At 38.8% G+C, this 21373-nt stretch overlaps 1 protein-coding gene across 2 annotated transcripts; it reads left to right on the top strand.

Moving 5' to 3' along the window:
• Positions 1-300: 300 nt before the first annotated feature.
• SNAP23 (synaptosome associated protein 23) lies at positions 301-20714 on the top strand. Of its 2 annotated transcripts, none has more exons than XM_065065915.1 (8): positions 301-472; positions 9679-9784; positions 10361-10402; positions 11191-11239; positions 11750-11867; positions 16070-16222; positions 16777-16921; positions 18035-20714. In XM_065065915.1, the coding sequence occupies exons 2-8, from the start codon at positions 9728-9730 to the stop codon at positions 18098-18100; spliced, it is 630 nt and encodes a 209-aa protein (XP_064921987.1). In that variant the 5' UTR covers positions 301-472; positions 9679-9727; the 3' UTR covers positions 18101-20714. The 2 variants fall into 2 exon arrangements, with proteins under 2 accessions (XP_064921987.1, XP_064921988.1); XM_065065916.1 differs by lacking the exon at positions 301-472 and adding an exon at positions 679-824.
• Positions 20715-21373: the final 659 nt, after the last annotated feature.

Raw genomic sequence — 21373 nt, 5'->3', positions numbered from 1 at the left:
TCTGTGGTTCCGAACGGCAGCTTTCCCTTCCAGCATTCATTCTCTCCTCTGGTTACGGAGAAGCGGCTGACACACTTCCTCCTAACAGAGCGTAACTTACCCGGGGAAAAGCCCCGCCGATACAAACAAGGTTATTTCCGTACTGCGCTATTAGTTAGCGCACCCACGGCCACCGCAGCCTGACCCCGGGCGCATGCGCACAAACTCTCGCCTGGCGCCATGTTGGGTGTACACAGGCTGCACGCGGCTTGGGTGGGCGTGTGGAGGGCGTCTGCTTTTTCCCGCCATGTCGGGTGTGGCGCGCGGCACCGCCTCCGAGCGGCAGTGCTGGTTCCCGCTTCCGGGGGTGGGTGGTGACGCGCTCGCGGGTCGGCAGTCGGCAGGACATGGGCTCTTGAGGAGGCGGTGGCTTGGCTTGGCTTGGCGTGGCTGGGCGGCGGGCTGTGAGGAAGTGGCGGCAGCGGTGGTACCGGTAAGTGTACGGCGGCCCGGGCTTGCCGGCTCTCCTCGCCTGGGGCGGGGCAGCTGACAGTGGGGTCCGTGGCCGCCTCCCTGCCGCATAGCGCCCTATGTGGGGCGGTCCCGGCTCCGCTCCGCTGGGGCGGCGGGGGCCTCCGCGGGACGGGGCGGTCCCGGCCGCGCTGGCCTGGCGGGTTCCGCCCTTCTCGGCTGCCGCCCGCCAGTCAGCGCGGGGTAGCGGGGCGGCCGGAACGCGGCCCGGTGCGGGTCCGGGGGATCCTCCGAGCCCCCGCCTGGGCCGCGCCCGGCCCCTCGTGTGCGGGGAGCGGCGTCGGTGCTGCTTCCAGGGAATTTTTACTTGCTCGGTGAGAGCCCTTGAACTGCGCCGTTAGTAGTGCACAGGAGAAAACCCTCTTGCTACACCTTCCTGAACTTGCCTTGTGTCTTGTTGCCTTTAGACTAATGGGTGAGATGCTGTTGTGGTATGTAATAAACAACAGACATCGAAGGATCGAAGGTAACCTGTGCTTTATGAAATTGTACATCTGAGGCCCTTGGCTCTTCTGGGAAGCTAATGAAGCTAATGACCTTTTTTTTTTTTTTTCTGTTCCCTTTTTCACTTTTCTTCTGCTTTGCCCAATGAAGATTATCAAATCATCACACATGATTTGACAATCTAAGGAAACGAGCTAGAAAAACTGGGGAAATTTTTTTTACACAACTTTTCTAGCCATTTACCTTCCTCTTTTTCACTCTCTTACAAAGGGCAATGGATGGCTGGTGTTCAGAACTAGGCAGGTGGTTGTTGCTTTACTTATCCTTCATAAACAAACTTGATTCTGTGCTGCAGAGAGAATAGCTATGTAGGAAGCTGTTTAGGGACAAATGAAAAGCTTCCTATAATGTCAATTGCTTGATCCATTGACTTGAGCTATTAACTGCTTACTGACAGTCTAGTATGCAATCTATATGCCTGATCTCCCCTGCTCTACAGTTTTTGAAGTAGCTTATTATGTAGCATAGTTTGTGTCATTAGAAGAAATAAAATCTGTCGCTGTCTGTATGTGGATCTAGGATTGATTGTTAATTTATGTTGGCTAGTAACTAGTTCAGAGGAGGTATCATGTGGCTTTTCTAGGGACAAAAATGGATTGTTGAGACAAGTGTAGAACTGAACAGAGTGGGTGGCATGAGTAGTGTCTACTATTTGTGCTGTCGCCTCTGCACAGTGTGTGTCAGGAAGCTGATAAGAGAAAGCAGGAAGCGCGCAGAGTAGTGTCTTGTTCTTGGGTCCTGGCCTCTTCCCCCAGGGCCACAGATGCTTTGTTCATTTACCTTGTAGGCATAATCACATGGAGGAGTGCGCTCTGGTGCTGATACCTTGCACCCCACTGCATTAGCTGGGCTGAATTTCAGCTGACTAACAAGTAAGGTAACTGTGTTAAAGAAGGATTTAAAAAAACAAAAAATCCTTCCACAATAGTGATAAGAAGGAAAAAAAAAAAGAACCTTAATAAAAAGCTGTCCAATTTTTAACTATCTTTTAATCTTTCAATAATGCACCAAAACTTCATAATTAATGTTCACATTTTTCTAAGAATACTGTTTAATTTTTCCATCTTTTGAGGAAGGCAACAGCTCACTTTACAAGAGAAAGGAACTGAGAGATCATCTGTGATCACCTGAGGCTGTACCAATTTGCTGATGGCTAGAAAAATAGCTCATGAGATACTGTCTTTTAGTAAGTTGCTGCAACAGGGTTGTGTCATCTAGTTCCTACCTTTGTGGTAAGATTACCCAAAAGGACACATAGACTGCATTTCTCAATCATAGATGTGTTGGTTGGTAGCTATTATTTAAAATTTCTTCAATGGTGTGTATATATATATATGTATATATGAAACATTCAAGGAAAGAACTAGTGGCTTGGGAATTACAGGATTTTAAGGTTTGGTGCTTTGGTATTCTTACTAGTGGATTGTGTTAAAAGGATAAGTAGAAGTATTACTTTCTGATTTATCTGAAATGAAGAAGTAGTCAAATATAGTTATTTATAAATAAAACCAGTAGGATTCTTTTGTATCATGATCTCATAAAAATAAGTAACTCGGACATAAATGTATTAGTTTTGAGCTTAACTTTGCTACATTTAGTTTGTGACTCCCGAAAACTTTCACTAGAGTTTGAAGAGGAAAACAGCTTGAGGACATAAGCATGGAGTCTTGCTCAAACACTTTGTAGGAGTTATGTGGGTTTCATTCATAGCCTGGAAATAGCTCTTTTGAGAGAAAAAAGTTATTCTTGAAGGCGAACTTAATAAATCTTATGGTTTTGGCATTAAAGGCATAATCTTACACTGAGTTTCAGCTCTCACAGCTATTGTCTTCTATGGCCAAAAGTGTTACGCTGGTTTCTTCTCTCACTTCATGTTCACAAGAAAATTGTGGATCTCTTACTTATTCTCTCTGTTTATGGAACAAGGCATGAAGGCACAGCCTGCTTTGTGTTATTGATGTTATCAAAATATGTTTAACAGGAGAGGGGAAAAAAAAAAAAGTTTGTGCCTAACTTCTAGTTTAGAGTTGCCAGTGAAGGGGACAGAAAAGTTTGTCATATTGATTAGAAGCATTAATTAGAAGCATTACTTGATAGAGAAGGGGCTGGGTTTGAATAGAGAACCTCCAGATGGTAAGGAATTAATTTATGATATTTAGAAAATGTGATGGATGTGTGATGGATTACTGAGAGGCATTCAGTCTGTCAGAAAAAAAACCTGCTGCATGCCAGCCAGAGATGCAGGACAAAAATCTTATGATCACTCAAGGTGGGTTTGTGAAAGTGCAAGCAAACAGAACAGTTTATTGGTCTGGTGCAAGTAGACCTGTCTGGTTTAAGAAAACTTGTCACTTTTGACAGCCTCTACCTGCCTAGAGTCCTTTCCAGATGTCAACTGTGTAGTTGCAGTTGAGCAAGCACTTTATTAGGCCTTTTGGTGCCCTGCAGTTGGTTTAAATTTGCAAAGATCAGTAAGACAAAAAATTCTTGTGGGTTTTGAGTAGTTTGGATAGCACAGCCTGAATATGCTATGACTCATAAAACAAGGAAGTAAATTCTCTTTTTTTTTTTTTTTTTTTCCTCTAGAGCTTATAAGCCTTAGAACTGCTTCTCAGCTAGTACTGAAGAAAAACATTGAACAGCATGTAAATTGTCTGCTATAGCTTCCATTACCTGGGAAGTGTTTTATAAACTTCAGAAGATTATTGGGATTGAAAAACTCTTGAAAAGACTCTGTAACCTCACTGTTGTAGTGGCTTTTGAAATCTGTTTACTTTGGAAACTCAGTGTTGGCATAAATAGCTGGCATCCAGTTTACAAGTAATTCTGAATGAAAAATAAGACTTGTAAGAAAAACCCTTTGGTTTTTCTGAGACCAATAATAGAGATGCCGAAGAAAGACTTCTCATTAATTTTTTGCTGTGTGATCTGGGAAGATAGCATGCAAAGATGACTTGTTGCTGGCTGCATAAACCAGTAGTTTGATCTTGAGGCTCTGTCAATTCAAATGCTTTATTTTTTTCCCTGAAATTTTTAATGTGCCTATTGTCAGGGAATCCCCACCAGAAAGCTACTGTTGGACAAAATTATGTTGTCTTATCTTTCTGATCACAAGCAGATAATTTAAACTTGGAGATTTATACATGCAGACAGCAAGTCACTGTGGGTGTTACTAACTGAATTTACTTCTATTGCACTCAGTTTTATGGAAGTTATGGCTTGGCAGGTGTTATCTCTCAATTCAGTAGCTGGGGCAGAACTCAGATTAAATACTTGTGACTGATCCACCTGGAATGTGGTGATGTGAGCAGCACTTTCCCCAAATGAAAACTTGCACAGCACTCTCACAGGATCGCCCTACTGCTAATATTGGGACAACCATAGCTCGCATCAGTCTGTGTCACCTTCCAGTTTTCCAAGTTAGACAAAGAAGCTACTAAAATGCTTCAGCTGCTATGTGGAGTTAATTAATTTAGTTAATTAACTAAATTAAGATCTCTAAGCCAATGATGCTTTGAATGGGTCTGGCACCATGCTAAAATCAGCCCAAAGTGCCTGTTGTCCCTCATTCTTTTGCGGGAAGTACCTTGGGGTTTTAAACAGTTCTGAGAAGTCACCTTTGCAGTGTCTTTTTCTGAGCCTTCTCAAACCTGACAACTTCACATAGGAGAGTGAATTAACAGCTTTTCCAGGGTTTTTGGAGCCATGACTAAATGCATAGTAAGGGGGGGGGGGGGGGGGGGGGGGAGGAAATCTGTGCAGACATAGATTTATTTCCCTTACCTCATTGTTCCTCTTGTCCAAGGGATAAAAGTAACTTAAGTGTAATCCACCCCAAAGTGGCTTGGACCATAATATCCTAATTTTAATATGTATTCTAATAGCGAGCTTATAGGTTTGCGTAGCGCAATATGAGTAGTTTTGTGAAGAGAACACTTATCTAAATTTTGTAGTCAGAATTGACATTTCAAAGAACTTTTTCTGCCCCCACAATCTCAAAAATAAAACATGGCAGAAAAGACAGATTCTTATGAATGACAGGCCCTGCGCTTATTTCTGTACTGCTCTTGTTTCTCAATGAATCTTCCTTTGTGTAAGACAGTGATAGTTAACATGATGAATGCGTTGTCTTCTAAGCTTCCTGGTAGAATACTTTTGTGAGGCCCATTACTTCAAGAAAATATGTTTTTGTAGCAAGCTTAGTTTTGTGTAGTCTGTAGGTGCCAGGTTTTCCTATGTGAAGGGTAGAGGGGGAGTTGCACTGAAATGTGTTTAATCTTTCTAGTCTGGTAACTGAATAAATACTGCGGAGTACTTTTTGATAACAAAAAGTAAATACAGCTGAAGTTACATCCTTTTTTAAAGGAGTTCTACTTTGTATTTAGTCACATTAGTTTCTTGTTTTAAACCTACTATTCTAGCAAAAAAATAAACTAAAATAGCAGAATGATGTAATATAACTATGAAGTCTCTTTGTAAGCTGTCTTCTTTTTTTCTTTGGTTGCTTTGTGGCTTGTGTTTTTAAAGTGGTAAGAGAGGGAAAGCAAAGCAAATAGGCATTGAGCATTGCTAAGGCAAGCATTTATTTTAATATCAAATATTACATTATAATAAAAATGCATGCCAGGAAAACTTTATCTGTACCAAGTATTTTCTCCCTTAATATTTTGTCTTTTTTGAGAAATATTGATGTCTTGAATAGAAAATAATTTTGTTGTTTACCATTAATTTAAGAGCTGGATACCTTAATGGGTGCTTTATGATTCCTAGGTGGAAAGATGGGGGAATGAATATCCTTTATATATGTATACTGTGTTCTGTTGGAATAGATGAGCTATTATTTCAATACAAATGGCCTCATCTTGGGTGTTCTAATTTCTTCTTTAGAGATATCTTGTAATAAAGCACCAGCTGTGTTCCAGTTATTCCAATTAGACATGCAACTATCAAGTGTGTATCTCCATCTTTGGAAAAAGTTTTTTTTTTAGAAATGTTTGATTTCTTAGTTACTCCTGTGTGCTTTTCCTGGATGTTATAAACTGCAGTGTGGAGAGAGGTCTTTTTGTTACTGCCCAGGGAATGTCTCTATTCTGTCTGATGAGTATTGGCTTTCTCTGCAGAGCTACTGTGCAGGTTGTGTTTGTTTCTAAAAGCAATGCTGGCCCACTCAGTTGAACAAACTGACAGAAATAAAACTATGGCTTTTTGGAGTCTCATGCATCAGATTTGGATATTTAGCTTTAAATAGACATTATAAACAAACCTTCTCAAGCCTGTCTTAAGGAGGGAATGCTGTCTTGTTTTACATGGCTCTAATTGCAATGGCTGAAAAGTGAAGGTAGGTAAGCTTGCTGGGAAGTCTAGCAAAATAAAGGTTCTGTCACTGTTTTCAGAGACATGAGACATCAAGAAATGATCAGAAAAGATCAGCAAGTAGCTGTACCCTATTATCTGTGATAAAAGATTGTCAGAACATTTGTCTCTTAACAAAGTGTTCTGAGTGGTTTTATCTAGCTTCCTCTCACATGGGTCAGTAGCCTAGCCATTGTAAATTAAGCCTATGAACTTTGTTATGTTTTCATCTCAAAAGAGGCAGGTGTCCAAATATGAGCATCAGAAGATAAGCATGTACATATCTCAGCTTTCGGGAATCCCAGAAGTAACTATTTTGCTCTGTATAATGGGCGTCAGCTGTGCAGAAGGGTTTTTTCCTTCATGACTTACAGCTGAATTTCTTCATTGTTATGTTAAGTCACAAACAGCTTCAAGACCCAATACCATCAGTTTAGGGGGAAGTGGGAAGGGTGTTGTGGGTTTCCTCCAGCCTGGCAGTGGAGTTGTTTTGGAAGCTGGGAGCAAGTGAGGGGAGTGTGAATCTTGTCTGTCAGCTGATAGAACTGGTAGATTCAGGGGCAAGGGCTTCTGTTTTCAAGCCATTGTCTGGTGTTAGATGCAGCTTCAGACACTTTCGGGTTTAATGTGTTACTATAACTTATTTGTGTCAAATAATAGATTGCTAGTTCCTTAGTGGGCTAGCATAAATAGAAGAAAGTTGAGGGGGAATAATTTGGTAGCTAATAGTACGTGAAGTAGCCCTCCATGTAATTGCTATGTCTCTTCATGTAATTACTATCAAATTTCAACATGGCATTAGCTTTCATACAACTCTATTAATATTGTGGTTGTGACTTTAGTGTAATCTACATGAACTTCAGTCCTGAAGTTAATTCATGACTGTTAACTTCCAGTAATATGTTACATTCTGAACTGTACCACCAAAAATTACTAGCTGGGGAGTTGAAAGTGCTGTCTGTTGTCTCCTTCTTGTCTTTTTTCAGTCTCATTGCTGGTTTGTTTTTCAATCACTTATCCTTCTGGCAGTATTGGATAAAACACAAAACTTGGTATTTGGCCTGATAAAATATACAGTCTGTCTTCAGATTTTGGGTGCTTTCTTGACATGAAGGCAGTAGTAGTATAAAGTATTTATCAAAGATAAGAGTCTTATTACTCATTAAAGTCTTATTTTATAAACATTCTTCTTATGCATGTTTGAGAATATTATTGTCATGCCCTTGCCTCAAAAGCAAAGAAACTATTATTGTATTGTTGGCTGCAATATGGCTCTTGGATAACTCAAATCCAGCTTCTGAGCTTGGGTTCGAGCATCTGGACAGCAGTTGTGTTTTTGCTGGTATGCGAATTCCTGGGCAGCCTGAACCCACAGCTGCAGAGGGAAGCAGGACCCCGGGGGCTGCTGAAAAAGAAATCTCCAGATTGCTCTGGGAATACAGCTGCATTTCTGGCCCTGTTCTGCAATTATAATGGGATTCTTGGATATCTGCTACATTCACAGGGTGGGGATATGATATCCCTTTTGCTATCCAAGATAGGCATGTATTTTATGGCTCCAGAAGTACCTGACTATATTGTACCCAAACTAGTGAAAGGCTGGCCAAGCCTGCAACAATTACAATAGCCCAGATATTGCTTGTTTAGTGCAACTATGTAATTGAAATGGCATCGTTTCTGAATTTTAAATACATGTGAGGTCTTCACCCAAAGAACCAGCTTAATGTAATTTCCTGTGCCTAATCTAAATCAGTGGAAATAAGTAATTTCTTCCATGTCCCTGCTTTACTGGTCCTTAGCTGCACAAACCAGCTTGAAGGGCATTTCCAAATTCGAATTTGGGACTGAGCTGCCCTAAATAAACCTCATGAAATGAGCTTAAGCCTGTGAATTAAAACATAAGTCACTGATTATATACTCAAATTGGACTACTCCAAACACAGCTATTAGAGGCCTTGTGTGAGAAGTCTCATTTTTAAAAAGATAGCAAAAACTAACTTGTGTTGACAGCTGCTTAGATAAACCTCCTAGAGCCAGTCTTAGGCTGAAGAGGTATGTTACGTGCTAAAGGCCAGACCTACTAAGGTATTCTCTGAATCCTGAAGTACTTCAGCTGTAAGGGATAAGGTGTTCTGATTTCAATTAATTCTGAGGTATGCATGCTTCCTGCAAAGAGCTGTGAACAGCATCCATTCTCCTGCAGGCATCTGGGTGAATCTGTGGGAATTTGCCCTTCTAGGAGCAGTTAATAATGCTGTGTCTTCTAAAAATAGTGATTTGTAGGGGAAAAGTGGAATGTAGTTGTGTTAGTTGAGCAAGATGTTTGGAGTGATCTCAAGAGATAACATGAACTTAATTGGAAGCTACTTATATGAAAGAGCAAGTATTAATACTCTAAGGGAAAAATTCATTTTTAAAATCTTCTTGTTACACAGCTATCTCACTAGTGCTATCTCACTAAATTCCTGTATAGCCTGGGAGCTCTGTTTTCCTATTGTTAGGAGTGCTGGCTTTATTAGCTTTCTTCTGACAAAAATGCAGATTCTTGGCTCTGAAAAACCTGGCTCTGATAAGAATACAATTATTGATGAGTTTACTTTTCCCTCTTGTCTCTTCAGGCAAAAATATATCTCCTGCTTATAGCAAAATTTAAAACATGGTGTGTTGGGAGTTCGGCTATGAAAATCTTGATCCTATCTGTATTATGGGAATGGTGGATTTGAAAACCTTCGATAGAGTTGCAGACATACAGTTTAACACTTCCAGATCCTCTTGTGTTTGGGGGATTCACCATGCCATCAGAACAACTTTTTCTAGAATGTTACTGGAATCATTTTAGGTGGTGCTTGGCCTGTGAAAGTGTTTCCCCTTCTTTTGTCTGCCTGAAATACCTCAAAGGGAAGGGGAAGAACACTTAAAATTTATGCTAGTAACTTAAATGCCTTAATGAATTTATTTCTGGATTACTGGGTAAACAAACGTGCTTTTCCAACATGGAGAAGCTTTTTATTTTAAGACATTTCCTGATTTTTACCTTAAACTAACAATAGATAAAATTTCCCAAAAATGTTTAGGAAGCGAAGTCTTGGAAAGGAAACTATTTCCCATACTGATTGTTCCTGCATTTCTCTTAGCTACTCAGTTGGGTGGTATCAGCTGAATAATTCTTTTAGTGCATTCTAGACCTAACCAGGTGTTGTACTGTGCAGAATTAAGTATGTAAGCTTTCAGTCTTTGAACTGTTTTCTAGTTTCAGCTCAAAATGCTGATGAAAGTATAATTCTGACACTTAACTGGTATCTCTTATTACAGGGAGAAGATTCTCTTTAACGTGGTTACTTACAAGTAATAGTTCTTCATAATGGCTGAACTATCACCTGAAGAAATTCAGCTGAGGGCCAACCAGGTCACTGATGAGGTAAGTATTATAGGGAGCCATCTGGGATTACTGTATTTATCTGCCCAGATTACATTATCTTTTAAAATAAAGGCAATCTAGGGTGCTGATTCTGCAAGGTTATAGCTGAATGTTTCAAAATCTCACTTTACTTGGTAAATACTAGAGCAAAGACTACTCCTAAAAGTAAGGATGAATTTCAACTTCTGAACTGTAAAGCCATCTACTTGACTGAGTGCTGACCACCCAGTCCTGATTACTGAGAGAGTGCAGGCTGGGCAACTTAGCTATTCTTAGTCATGTTGATATTTTGTGACTCTTTTTTTCATTTAACTAAAATTAATTTAAATATATTTTATAATGACTTTCCAATAGGGTAAGCAAAGTACTAGAAAGTACTAAAAACCAAAGGTTTACTAGCAACTGAATAAGGTCTAGTATGCTGCCACCATGACTGTGTTGTAGCATATATTACTTGTAGACAGTCTGATGAACCTTTGTGTACTAGTTGCTTTACTGCAATGAACTGGTAAAGAACACTTGTAGACACTGATATATATTGTTAACACCCTCTTTGTTTCAAAATTCTCTTTCTAGTCTTTGGAAAGCACAAGGAGGATTCTTGGCTTGGCCATTGAGGTAAGGAAAATATTTTGAATTCCCTGGGCTTTTATTCTTTTAAGTATAAGAAGCAGCATGTTAACTATCACAAAGTGATCTTAGTCACTTTTTGTCTCATACTTTTTTGAGAGAGACACTTCATTATTAGAGGTTGCTGCTTTAATTCAGTAGTAGCATTACAATGACTTAAACGTAATATTTTTCATATTATGTGAAGTCAGATCACAGAAGGATCAATATTCTTTTTACCTGTTTTCATCTTTAGCAAGATGTCCTAAACTCTAAATGCTACAGATGAGTTATAGAAAGTCTTCTATGATGGTCAGTTATGGCTTTTGCTTGGTTCTGAATCTAGCAATAGGCTATTCCCTTCCTGATCACTTCTGCTGACCTCTCAAGATTGGTTTTGCAGGCTTTGTTTTCTTTTTTTGGGGCCTTTTCAGCCATATCAAAGGGTGTAGGGATAAAGAAGGAACTAAATGCTACTTTCCAAAACAAGGCACAGCTAGGTTTACTTTTTTAGCTTGATATTGCCGTAGTTCAATCCGAGTATTACAATCAATTTTATGATCTTGTAATGTAAAAAGAAAGCTCACCAAAAAACCCCTCTAGTTGAGATACTGTAACAAGTGAGATTATTATCAGCCTATTTAGAAATTTAACATGGCTTTACTAAGGAAGATAATCCTAGCATACCGGTTTATTATCCACTTGGTTACTTATCAAATTTACTATGGAGACTTTCTAATTTTGCACTGCTGTATTGAAATCTGGTTTTATATCTGTAAATAAATTTCTTTCTGCAGTCCCAGGATGTCGGCATCAAAACTATCACCATGCTGGATGAACAGGGAGGTGAGTTCTTCTGTCTTCCTCTCTAACACTAAAAATCAATTTTATGGCTGTAAGAAAAAGGATTATCATTCAGATGATGTTGCTGGAACTAAAGATTTATTGAGGACTGTTTATATGAAAATGAGAAAATAGCTACTTGGCTATTCCCGTGTGTTTGTATTATTTAAAAGAGGTTTTAAAGTTAAAAGACTATGTTAGTTGTAATGTAATACAGGCTCTGCTACAGAAGCTGTTCCTTTCCACCATAGCATGAATGCAACTGCATTTATTCTAAAAGTGGCAACAGAAGTGCGTCTCTAAATATAGGAAACATATTTTACTATAGTAAACTTATCACTTAATACCTTTCTTAAAAATTTTAAAAAACTGAGAAAGCAGGAAAGAAGAAAAGCATCAGTCTTGGTATAAAGATAGAACTAAAACTTGTAAGTTCCTGCTTGAAAGAAATGTTAGTATCCCACTCACCTTTCCTCAGTCTGTGTTTATTCAACTTCCTTGTTTTTCTTCTAGAACAACTAAATCGTATAGAAGAAGGGATGGACCAGATAAATAAGGATATGAGAGAAGCTGAGAAAACACTGACAGAGCTCAACAAATGTTGTGGGCTCTGTGTGTGTCCTTGTAACAGGTCAGTTAAATTGGTACTTGGGTGTGAAGTTCTAGAATATTCTCAACAGCTACTGTATTGGGAAATGGTCTGTAATAAAAGAGCTAATTAGAAAATGCTGATAACTGTTCTGGTTTGTAGAGGAGCACCCTTTTAAAATTGTATGAGAACAGCTAAAGCTTATTTGCATCTAACCATATATTGTGCCCTTTTCACTGTAAATAGAGCTGTTGTATAACATCCTGCACAGTTGCGCCCTAATCTCTTTATTTAGTAGAATACTATCAATGTCCAAATATCTAAGTGCCTGTCTGTTTGAAATTAGACTCAATTATTATTTTTTTTTCCCCACAGAAGTTAAGAAAACTTCTGATTTAGAGAAGGGAAGTAATTGTCTTTCCAGGCATTTAAAAATGTTCATGCTTTAGGGAGGAATAGAGTAGGAAAACAGACATTGATATTAAAGCTTTAATCTTTCGCCAGTGACTACATAAATTCTTGCAGACCTGCTTCATGGTACCTTTATAACATCAGTGTTATGGCTACCATATCCAAGTCTGTTAAGAGTAATCTAATCTTTTGTATGGCACTTGATTTGTACTTCCAAACACTTAAACAGACTAAACAATGATCAGAAATCAGTATTATAAGGAAAACAATATTTATTTATTGAAGGTATGCTAGCTTAATCTTTAAGCAGCAAAATATAAAACTGATTTCTGTTAACTGGGTGTGATCGTTGTTTTTCCAACTGAAGGAGAAATAAGTTATTTCAAGAGTTTGACCACTGAAGTGAATAGCGTGTGTGTTTGTTAATTTTTAGCTCTTAATCATGAGTAAAAATGCCTTATTCAACTGAGAGCTAGCAGAAATTTAGGTAAAAATTCCTTGGAGTTGCTGAGTCCACTTTTCCAACTTTCAGAATCATTTAGGATAGATACAAGTGTAGCTTCCAAGGCTGAAAGTCTTAGAGCTTTACTGTCTTGAAAAGGCAGATAGTTCTGTCCTGACATAGGGTAGGTGTGCTTACTGGTTTATATTGGTTTTACCAAACTGATGGGCTTTGAGGATTTTAACACAGTCGGTCTTTGTTTTCTGTAGTTGACAGTCTTATTTCACCAAGCTAAGTAGCTTGACACTAACCAAGCTCAGAATTTGTGAACTATTGTAGCGTTTCTAATACACAGATAACAATAAAAGAAATAATGAGCTCTGTATGAAAATGGGCATTAATGTGTGGAAAAATCTACTAGATAAGTAGAGGGCAATGAAGAAGAAACTGTGAATGTCTTTCATATATCTACTGGTATATATTTTTTTTGTCAGTAATTTGTCAACCAGTTATCTCCAAGGCTTTCAATTTTTTTTCATAAAGCTGAATCAGAACACTTGCTGAAATAAATATTAACTTTCTGCTCCTAGGCTTAGATGATTTATAAAAGCTTTGTGAAAACACCAAACACTGGCAGTACTCTAAAATAATCTATGTACTAATAACAATTTACCTGTTTGCTGGTCTTTACTGTTCTTTCTTTTCCATTCTCTCCTAACACTGATGCTTGCTTTCTAAAAATGAAGACTAGGATAAGAAGCTGTGTTCACTTAACTGGTGAAAGCGGATTTTAGGACAAGGTCAGTCTTCTTAGTGCAGATGTGCATTTAACCAGCTGTCTGAAGTGATGCTTCTGTTGGATTCGTGCTTGCACGTGCATGATGTCTGCATGCAGGTCTCCTTGTGACTGTGGTGTGTTGTGATACTGGTGTAAATAGAAAATGTCAATTACTACAGAGTGTATTAACTGTGGAAATGTTGAACAACTACTGAGCCCTTGCTGGTTTGACAGGTTGTATAAGTTGACTTACCCTTACAGAAATGACACATGAGAAAAGTGAATATATAGCAATTTGAAAAACAGCTCTTAAAAAAGATCAGGTGGTAAAAGCTTCATTCTTAACTGTGCTTAGTTTGAGCAACAGTTCTGTTTCTAGTTGACTATTTCAGATGTGCAAGTAGTTTTCAGGCCACTTGGTTGTTTTGCTTTTCTTTCAATCAATCCTTCACAGTTACCTTTGACACTTAAGACTTTGCCAATCCAGAAGCCAAGCATGTGAAGCTCTCCTGCTGTTGCAGCTTTAGTATGAATGAGATTAAATATAATGCTCAATCTAGTTGCAGGAAACCTAAAGACATCTTTAAGCCTGTGTATGCACAAGGAGCTGGAATTGACTAGTTCAGGTTTCTTTAGAGTTCTGCTGGGTTAAATAGTGCCATTATGAATGAAAAATTATTCCTTTTCTTGATGCATTCATACTGGGTTACTTTTCATAGGATCTGACCTAGAAAATAGAATTTCCCATTTTGATTACATAAGTGCCAGAAGAATGAGGGGAATATTTCTTCATTACAGCTAATTTCACACCTCTTCTGGGCTGCTGAAAGGCACTATAGATAAAAGAATTGGTTATCTGTAATTGTAAAGTTAAATGTACTGAAAGACACTACAGGCTTCCTTTCAGAGACGTTTAAGGAAGCAAAAAAGTGGCCGTGGAGTCTGGATTATCTAGTTTCAATTTTAAAATGCCAGAATACAAGATGAACATGAGAATATTCTTCTCAAAGTGTTCTTTAAGGTTCATGAGAACTGACTCCAATTTAGACCAGTTATTTTTCTGTTATATTTTCGTGCTCCTGCTTTTGTAGGTATGTGGGTAGGTATGTAGGTATGTAGGTAGCGGGACCTGGACAGGCTGGAGAGTTGGGCGGGGAATAACCTGATGAAATTTAACAAGGGAAAGTGTAGAGTCCTGCATCCGGGCAGGAACAACCCCAGGTTCCAGTATAGGTTGGGAAATTACATATTAGAGAGCAGTGTAGGGGAAAGGGACCTGGGGGTCCTGGTGGACAACAGGATGACCATGAGCCAGCACTGTGCCCTTGTGGCCAGGAAGGCCAATGGCATCCTGGGGTGTATTAGAAGGGGAGTGGCTAGTAGATCGAGAGAGGTCCTCCTTCCCCTCTACTCTGCCCTGGTGAGACCACATCTGGAATATTGTGTCCGGTTCTGGGCCCCTCAGTTCAAGAAGGACAGGGAACTGCTGGAGAGGGTCCAGCATAGGGCAACCAAGATGATTAAGGGAGTGGAGCACCTCCCTTATGAAGAAAGGCTGAGGGAGCTGGGGCTCTTTAGTTTGGAGAAGAGGAGACTAAGGGGGGACCTCATTAATGTTTATAAATATATAAAGGGTGAGTGCCATGAGGATGGAGCCAGGCTCTTCTCGGTGGCAAACAATGATAGGACAAGGGGTAATGGGATCAAGCTGGAACACAAGAGGTTCCGCTTAAATTTGAGAAAAAACTTCTTCTCAGTGAGGGTGACAGAACACTGGAACAGGCTGCCCAGGGAGGTTGTGGAGTCTCCTTCTCTGGAGACATTCAAAACCCGCCTGGACATGTTCCTGTGCGACCTCACCTAGGCGTTCCTGCTCCAGCAGGGGGATTGGACTAGATGGTCTTTTGAGGTCCCTTCCAATCCCAAACATACTGTGATACTGTGATTCTTGAGATTGCTTCATGTCACTGTGCTTTATTTTTTTCTCTCCTGAATTTTGTGCTAAAAGTGTAATGGTAAGCTGTTTTCTTGCTCTAATGGAGTTAATACAGTTAAATTGCAGAATGAAGGAGCTATTTGAATGTGATTACTGTTATTTCATAATCAAAATCAAACTGAGAAATATTAGCTTTAAAAATAAAGACTTGGCAACAGAAAATTTTTGACAAAAAAAGATATTAATGGTTTTCTTGCATAGTGTAGCTACTTGTATGTAATGGAGTTTTTTTTACCTCATCCTCCTTTCTTCTCTGAAATGTAACTAAACCTGACTAGGCCAACTCCTATGCAGCTTTATCTTATGACAGGGTAAGCTTTTCTGTTACTGTCATATGCTTCCCCTGTTCTGGTAAAGTATATTACTCTAAGGAAACTACTGTGCTTGTATGAAAACTTAAGACCAAATTAATCAACTGTCCCTAGAGTAATTCAGTTATGTTTATACTATCCCAATATAAGAAATTATATTGTGTAAACAAGACTTTGTCTATAAAAAATCTGATCTCTTTCAGGCACAAGACAAATGTTTCTGAAAACCCTAGATTAATACAGAACTTCAGTCAGTAAGCCATATTTCTGATGTAGCAGTTCAAATTCCTTATTTTTATGGAGCAGGACAAAGAATTTTGAGGCTAGCAAGGCGTACAGAGCCACTTGGGGAGATGGAACAGAGAACTCAGCGGATCATGTGATATCCATGCAACCAAGAAGTATAAATCATCAGCAGCCTCAGACTTCTGGAGGACCAAGTGGTGGATATATTACTAGGTTTGCTGCTTCCTGTTTATCAATCTCAAATGCAGAAATCCTAATTTACCAGTTTTCGGCTTCCTTCAGGTCATTTTAGATGAAGTTGCTAAATAGTGTTTTACTACTGTTTGGAGAGGAAATGGCAGACACCTATGCTCTCAGTATTGTAGTGTTCATCTTATACTATCATTCTTTTCATAGCAGTGGTATTATTTGTCTGTTTCTGGATGTGGGGAGTATAGTGTTTAGTGCTTAGTTATTGAGGGGACTGTTAAAAATATCAATGACTTTTATTGTCAGAAAGTGTAGATTTGCGACAAACAGGTCTCAAACTTCCTATGTTAGCTGTTATTTTAAAGCCTAAGGCTACTTTTGTAATAGCAGCTAGCTTAGCACCCTTTTTTGTGGGCTGTCTGCTTGAAATACATGAGATTTTAAAAGGGGAAAAAACTTGACTTGAATACGTTGCCTGTCAGATGACTGTGCAACAAACAATTTCTATTAAAGTAAATTTAGGGTAGCAAAAAGCAAGTTCTTGGTGCTTGGAACCATTGTCTTAATTATTTGAACAGGATAACAAACGATGCCAGGGAAGATGAAATGGATGAAAATCTTGCTCAAGTGGGAAACATTCTTGGAAACTTGAAGAACATGGCTTTGGACATGGGCAATGAGATTGATGCCCAGAATAAACAAATAGACCGGATAAATGTAAAGGTAAGTGTCAAAGGTGTTCTCTGCCTTCAGCTTAGAGGCTGTTACTGAGGAGATACAAGGAGTGGGCTCACTGTCATGTCTACCTGTATTTACAGTAAATATGCATTAAGATGATACTGTCTTCTGGGTTGCAGTGATTTGAACAAGGGTTATATCTTGGTGTTTGGGGATGTAGCTGAAAATTCAAGTGCTTCAGAGTATCAGGAAACCTAAAAATACAGGGCAGGTCACTGCTTACTCTGAAAACAGCTAAACTTGATTGGATCGGGAGGGCAAACTTTTACTGGAGGTGTAAATGGGGGATTGTTGCTCACAGGGAATCTTGTATGTGGTAGGGAACAGGTATTTTTAACAATAGCAAGATTCTGCTAGAGTTCCTAAAAAGCCACTGTAATCATTGAATGTAAAATAAAACGCAAGTAATTCATTATCCTGCTTCTTGCAGACAAGTTAACATTGGGGCTGGGGAGACTATGGAATAATAGATTTTGTAGTTGCACAGAGGCATGGGTCTGCCCTCATCTGCACGTGAAATCAGTCATAGCCAGTAACTTTTTGAAAAAATATTTTATTGCTTTAAAGATTAATTATTCAAAACAGCTTAATCGTATATAAATATGTTCGGGGGGGGTTTCTTAGGGCACCTTATTAGGAAGTTATTAGTATTTTAGAAATTTTGACACTAGGATACTGGAGGATTGTGGGTGAAAGCCAGCTATTTGCACTAAGGAAAATAATTCTGATTTTATGCCCATATAGGTCACTTTCAGTTTTGAGTATTACTTCTAGTCCATAGCAACAAAGCTGCTCAGTAGAGGTGCTTAACATGTCTAAATGCTTGAGGAGAGGGAATTTTTATCCCCTTGTTCTGTTAATATTCTTCCTGACATGCTGAAGCAAGTAGCTGGGTGTTTTGAGGGTCAAGCGAAGACAAACACACTCCTGATTCTGCCAAAATTGACAGCATATGCTGGCTGAGGGGGTTATATTACTTCCATCTTATAAAAGTTGTTCTCAATGATAACACCCTGCGAGTCAGAAGTAGTGTCAGTTTGAATGTTTAAATTGTTTTGCATGAAGCCTGCAAATGACCTACAAATCTCTCTCTTTCAGGCCGATACAAACAGGGAACGCATTGAGCAAGCCAACATCAGAGCCAAGAAACTAATTGACAATTAAAGCCTGCTGTCATTGTTCAATGACACTGTTTCTCCAGCTGCAAGCCAACATATTCATGGATCTGTGAAACTTTTTCTATTCTGAAATAAGAGAGGCCGGGAAAAATGAAGCAGTACCCTTTCTGTAGGGATTTTTTTGTTTGTTTGTTTTTAATTGCTTCATGTAAATGTGGCCTTGACTCCAAGAAAGCAGCCAATGTAACTTCTTCCTACTCATCTGCCTTCACTTTCTTTCCTTTGCTCAGGGCTAAAAGTGTTATTTATGGCTTTGAGAATCTTCTGGCATGTTTTATTCCCCTTCCCAATCCCTTTTTTTTTTTCCTGCACCCAAAATACAGTCCTTAATTGAAGTTGAACAAGCAGGGTAACCTGAATTAACAGTTGTGGAAAGTTGGAGAGGGCACTTTGCACTGTTTGAAATACCTCATAAATTGAGTGTCTTCACTAAAATAGGGACTTGGTGAATATTGTCTGACTTGTGTCTCTAGCAGGTTAACCATAGCTTTGCAATCCAAAGCACATGATTGGTTTGGGGTTGTTTGTGGATTACTGAATTGAAGAGGCTCACTACTTGTGGGTTGAGGGCTTTAGAACACTTCCTGAACTTTAATGTAAAGGTAACTGGAGGGGTTATACAGGTTTCCATTTATTTACTGTCAGTTGGCATCGGTTGGGAGGCCATGACTAGGCAATCATGCTGCATTGTTCTGATACTATTTCTTGTGTGTATATATACCTGACCTAAACCCCATGCATGTGAGAAGAAAATAAAATCTCCCTAAAGTATTTATTTGATGGAAAATTTTATGCCCCTCATCTAAAAGTGAGCTTTTAAGCATTTGATACATCTTAACTGGAAGAAAGTAAGTAGAAAAGCATGCAGCTTTCTCACATCAGAGGCTATTTTGGCTGGTTTTCACTGAAGTTCAGTTTCTTTCTTTTTCTAGTAATGACTGAGATCTGGTGCAGTTTGTTCTCAGCAGTGACTTTGTAGGAGCTTCTTAAACCTACTGAAGCAGAGAAGCTTATTATGAAACTTCTTTGTCACGAGTCTGTAGGAAGCAGTACCTATGACTGTATGCTAGTTCTAAATAGATTCCTGACTGGTTTATTGCAGATTTTGGGACTGGCAATTGGAAATATTACACATTCAAGTTGCTTGCAACTAAAATGTTCCTGTTCTGTTGCAGAATATAGGAGTTTCAGACCAGATGAGGTAGAGCTCTCTTCCTATGAAGAAAACTGTTTTGGTTTTACTGTAAACATAATCAGATTTATTCCCAGGATTTTCTTGAATCTCTCTTTTCTGGCAAGTAAATTGTGCGTGACCTGTGTAATTTTACTACCCAGCAATATATTATGCCTATTTTAAAGGTGGAAAGGATGTTTTGGACTAACCTGTGATACACAATGTTGGATTACACAAATATTAAAATCAATCAAATATCTAATAATTAAATAATTATTGATTAATTAAACCTAATAGCATTATGGGGTGGTTTTTTTGGAAGGACAGTCCACAAGTATCCTGTAGCCAGCCATTAATAGTGAATCCCAGGGCTAGAAAGATGACACTAATCTGCTGAAATGTAAGACAAACGGTGTTCAGTGTTCTGCTTTCTTTTTAGTAGAAATACGGTCAGCATTACTGGTACATTCTGAGTTCACTCCCAGGACAACTTGATATTTAAAGAAAGAAAAAGGAGAAGAGAAAAGCAAACAAACAAAACTGATCAAAGTATGGAGCCTGCTGAATGTGATGAATAGGCCAGTGGTAGACTGCCTTGTGTGAATAAGTTAGTCATTTTTAGGGGACTGGATGCTTCAGTAGTGTGTGGTGGCTTCTGTCTGGCTTCCAGTAATCATTCGAAAGGCATTGAATTTTTATTAGCTCATTATTTATACCACTAGTAATGAAGATTACGTGCTTTAAGAACATTGCATGGTAAATTTTTAACCACCCACTTGTATGGAAAAGCATGGGATTTGTATGCTTTTTTTTTTTTTGTTTTCCCTTCTTAAAAACTTCAGGTCAGCTGAAGGAATAATTGCTGCTGGTTGTGAAAGCAAAGCATGTGTTATTTAATTATGATTGTCTCCTGGAACAGAAGACTAAAGTGGTTACCTTATTCTGCTTACAACAGTGCAAACCTGATCTGTAACATCTGGACATTCCAAACACTAGGATGTTTTTCTCCCGTGTCATTACAAGTCGACATTCTTGACTTCCATGAGCTCTAACAACAAACTGGCACATTGGCTGAGAGAATGCTGTGATTGGTGTATCAGAATCATAACATTGCAATGATTACTACACAAGGGAATAATTTCTGAGACTCTAAGCTTGAGTATTAGCAGAATATCAATACTATTTTCTGATGCAGCAAGAGCCAAATCTGTGAGGGAGTTTTATGTTATGCCTTTATGTTAGTGAACAACACAGTCTGCTTCTTGGATTGTCTTACTCTTGTCTGTAATTTCCATATCTATGGGATGGAATCAGTACTTGTACATCTTTGTATCTCTGAATGCTATTAAGAATGAAGGTTTACAGTTTCTGCTTTTGATTGTTAAACTATATATTGTGCAAAAAAATACACACTTTTATAACTGAATGTGGTTTTAAACTATTTTCTCTTAGAAATGTCTTTTAGTTTCCTGTCCTTGAAAAACTTGGCAGAACTAGTTGCTACTATTCAGGTAGGAAGTTTCCCTTCTATTTTTATTTCACAGAAATCTTGATGCTAACAAAGGAATGGGTGTGGTTGGAAAGAGAGGAATATTGCTGTCTTTTTTTAACACTCAGCAGCATAATCATCCCAGCATAATCAATTATGGCCTAACCTCAGACTATGAAATGTGTCCATCTCTTCTTTAAAAGACAGCAGTTTGGCATAGGACTATACTTCAGGATGATAAAAGAACTAATTAAAATAACCTGAACTTTCCAGTCAAGTACTGGCAACAGAAGGTAAGCAAATAAATTCATAGTCCAGTAGGTGGAATCTAGTGATTTAACCTACTATCAATGCAATTTAACTTGCGAGGCACTTCAAATTTTACTTTCTCTCTGATACTAGACCCTCAGATTCCCAGAATGCTCATAGAGAGGGAAATACAGACGTGCAGCAGCAATGCACTTTCTAAATGTTGGTTGAATAGATGGATGAAATGTGTCTTACTGAAATGGAAAACTGGAGAATGAGTGATACGGGTCTGAAATAAATTACATAGATGGTTTATATTAACTAGGGTAACACTTTCTACCTCAATA

This window comes from Columba livia, chromosome 5 (genome assembly GCF_036013475.1).
Source record: "Columba livia isolate bColLiv1 breed racing homer chromosome 5, bColLiv1.pat.W.v2, whole genome shotgun sequence".
NCBI classification, from domain to species: domain Eukaryota; kingdom Metazoa; phylum Chordata; class Aves; order Columbiformes; family Columbidae; genus Columba; species Columba livia.
Note: the sequence above shows the minus strand (reverse complement) of the source record. Positions and strands in the feature narration are given on the sequence as shown.

Excerpts from the sequence above, each read along its gene's own strand:
- SNAP23 (XM_065065915.1), top strand. The coding sequence starts at position 9,728 with ATGGCTGAACTATCACCTGAAGAAATTCAGCTGAGGGCCAACCAGGTC. Across the intron at positions 11,868-16,069 it reads TGTGTGTGTCCTTGTAACAG|GACAAAGAATTTTGAGGCTA; the intron begins GTCAGTTAAATT and ends TTTATGGAGCAG. Across the intron at positions 16,223-16,776 it reads AGTGGTGGATATATTACTAG|GATAACAAACGATGCCAGGG; the intron begins GTTTGCTGCTTC and ends TTATTTGAACAG.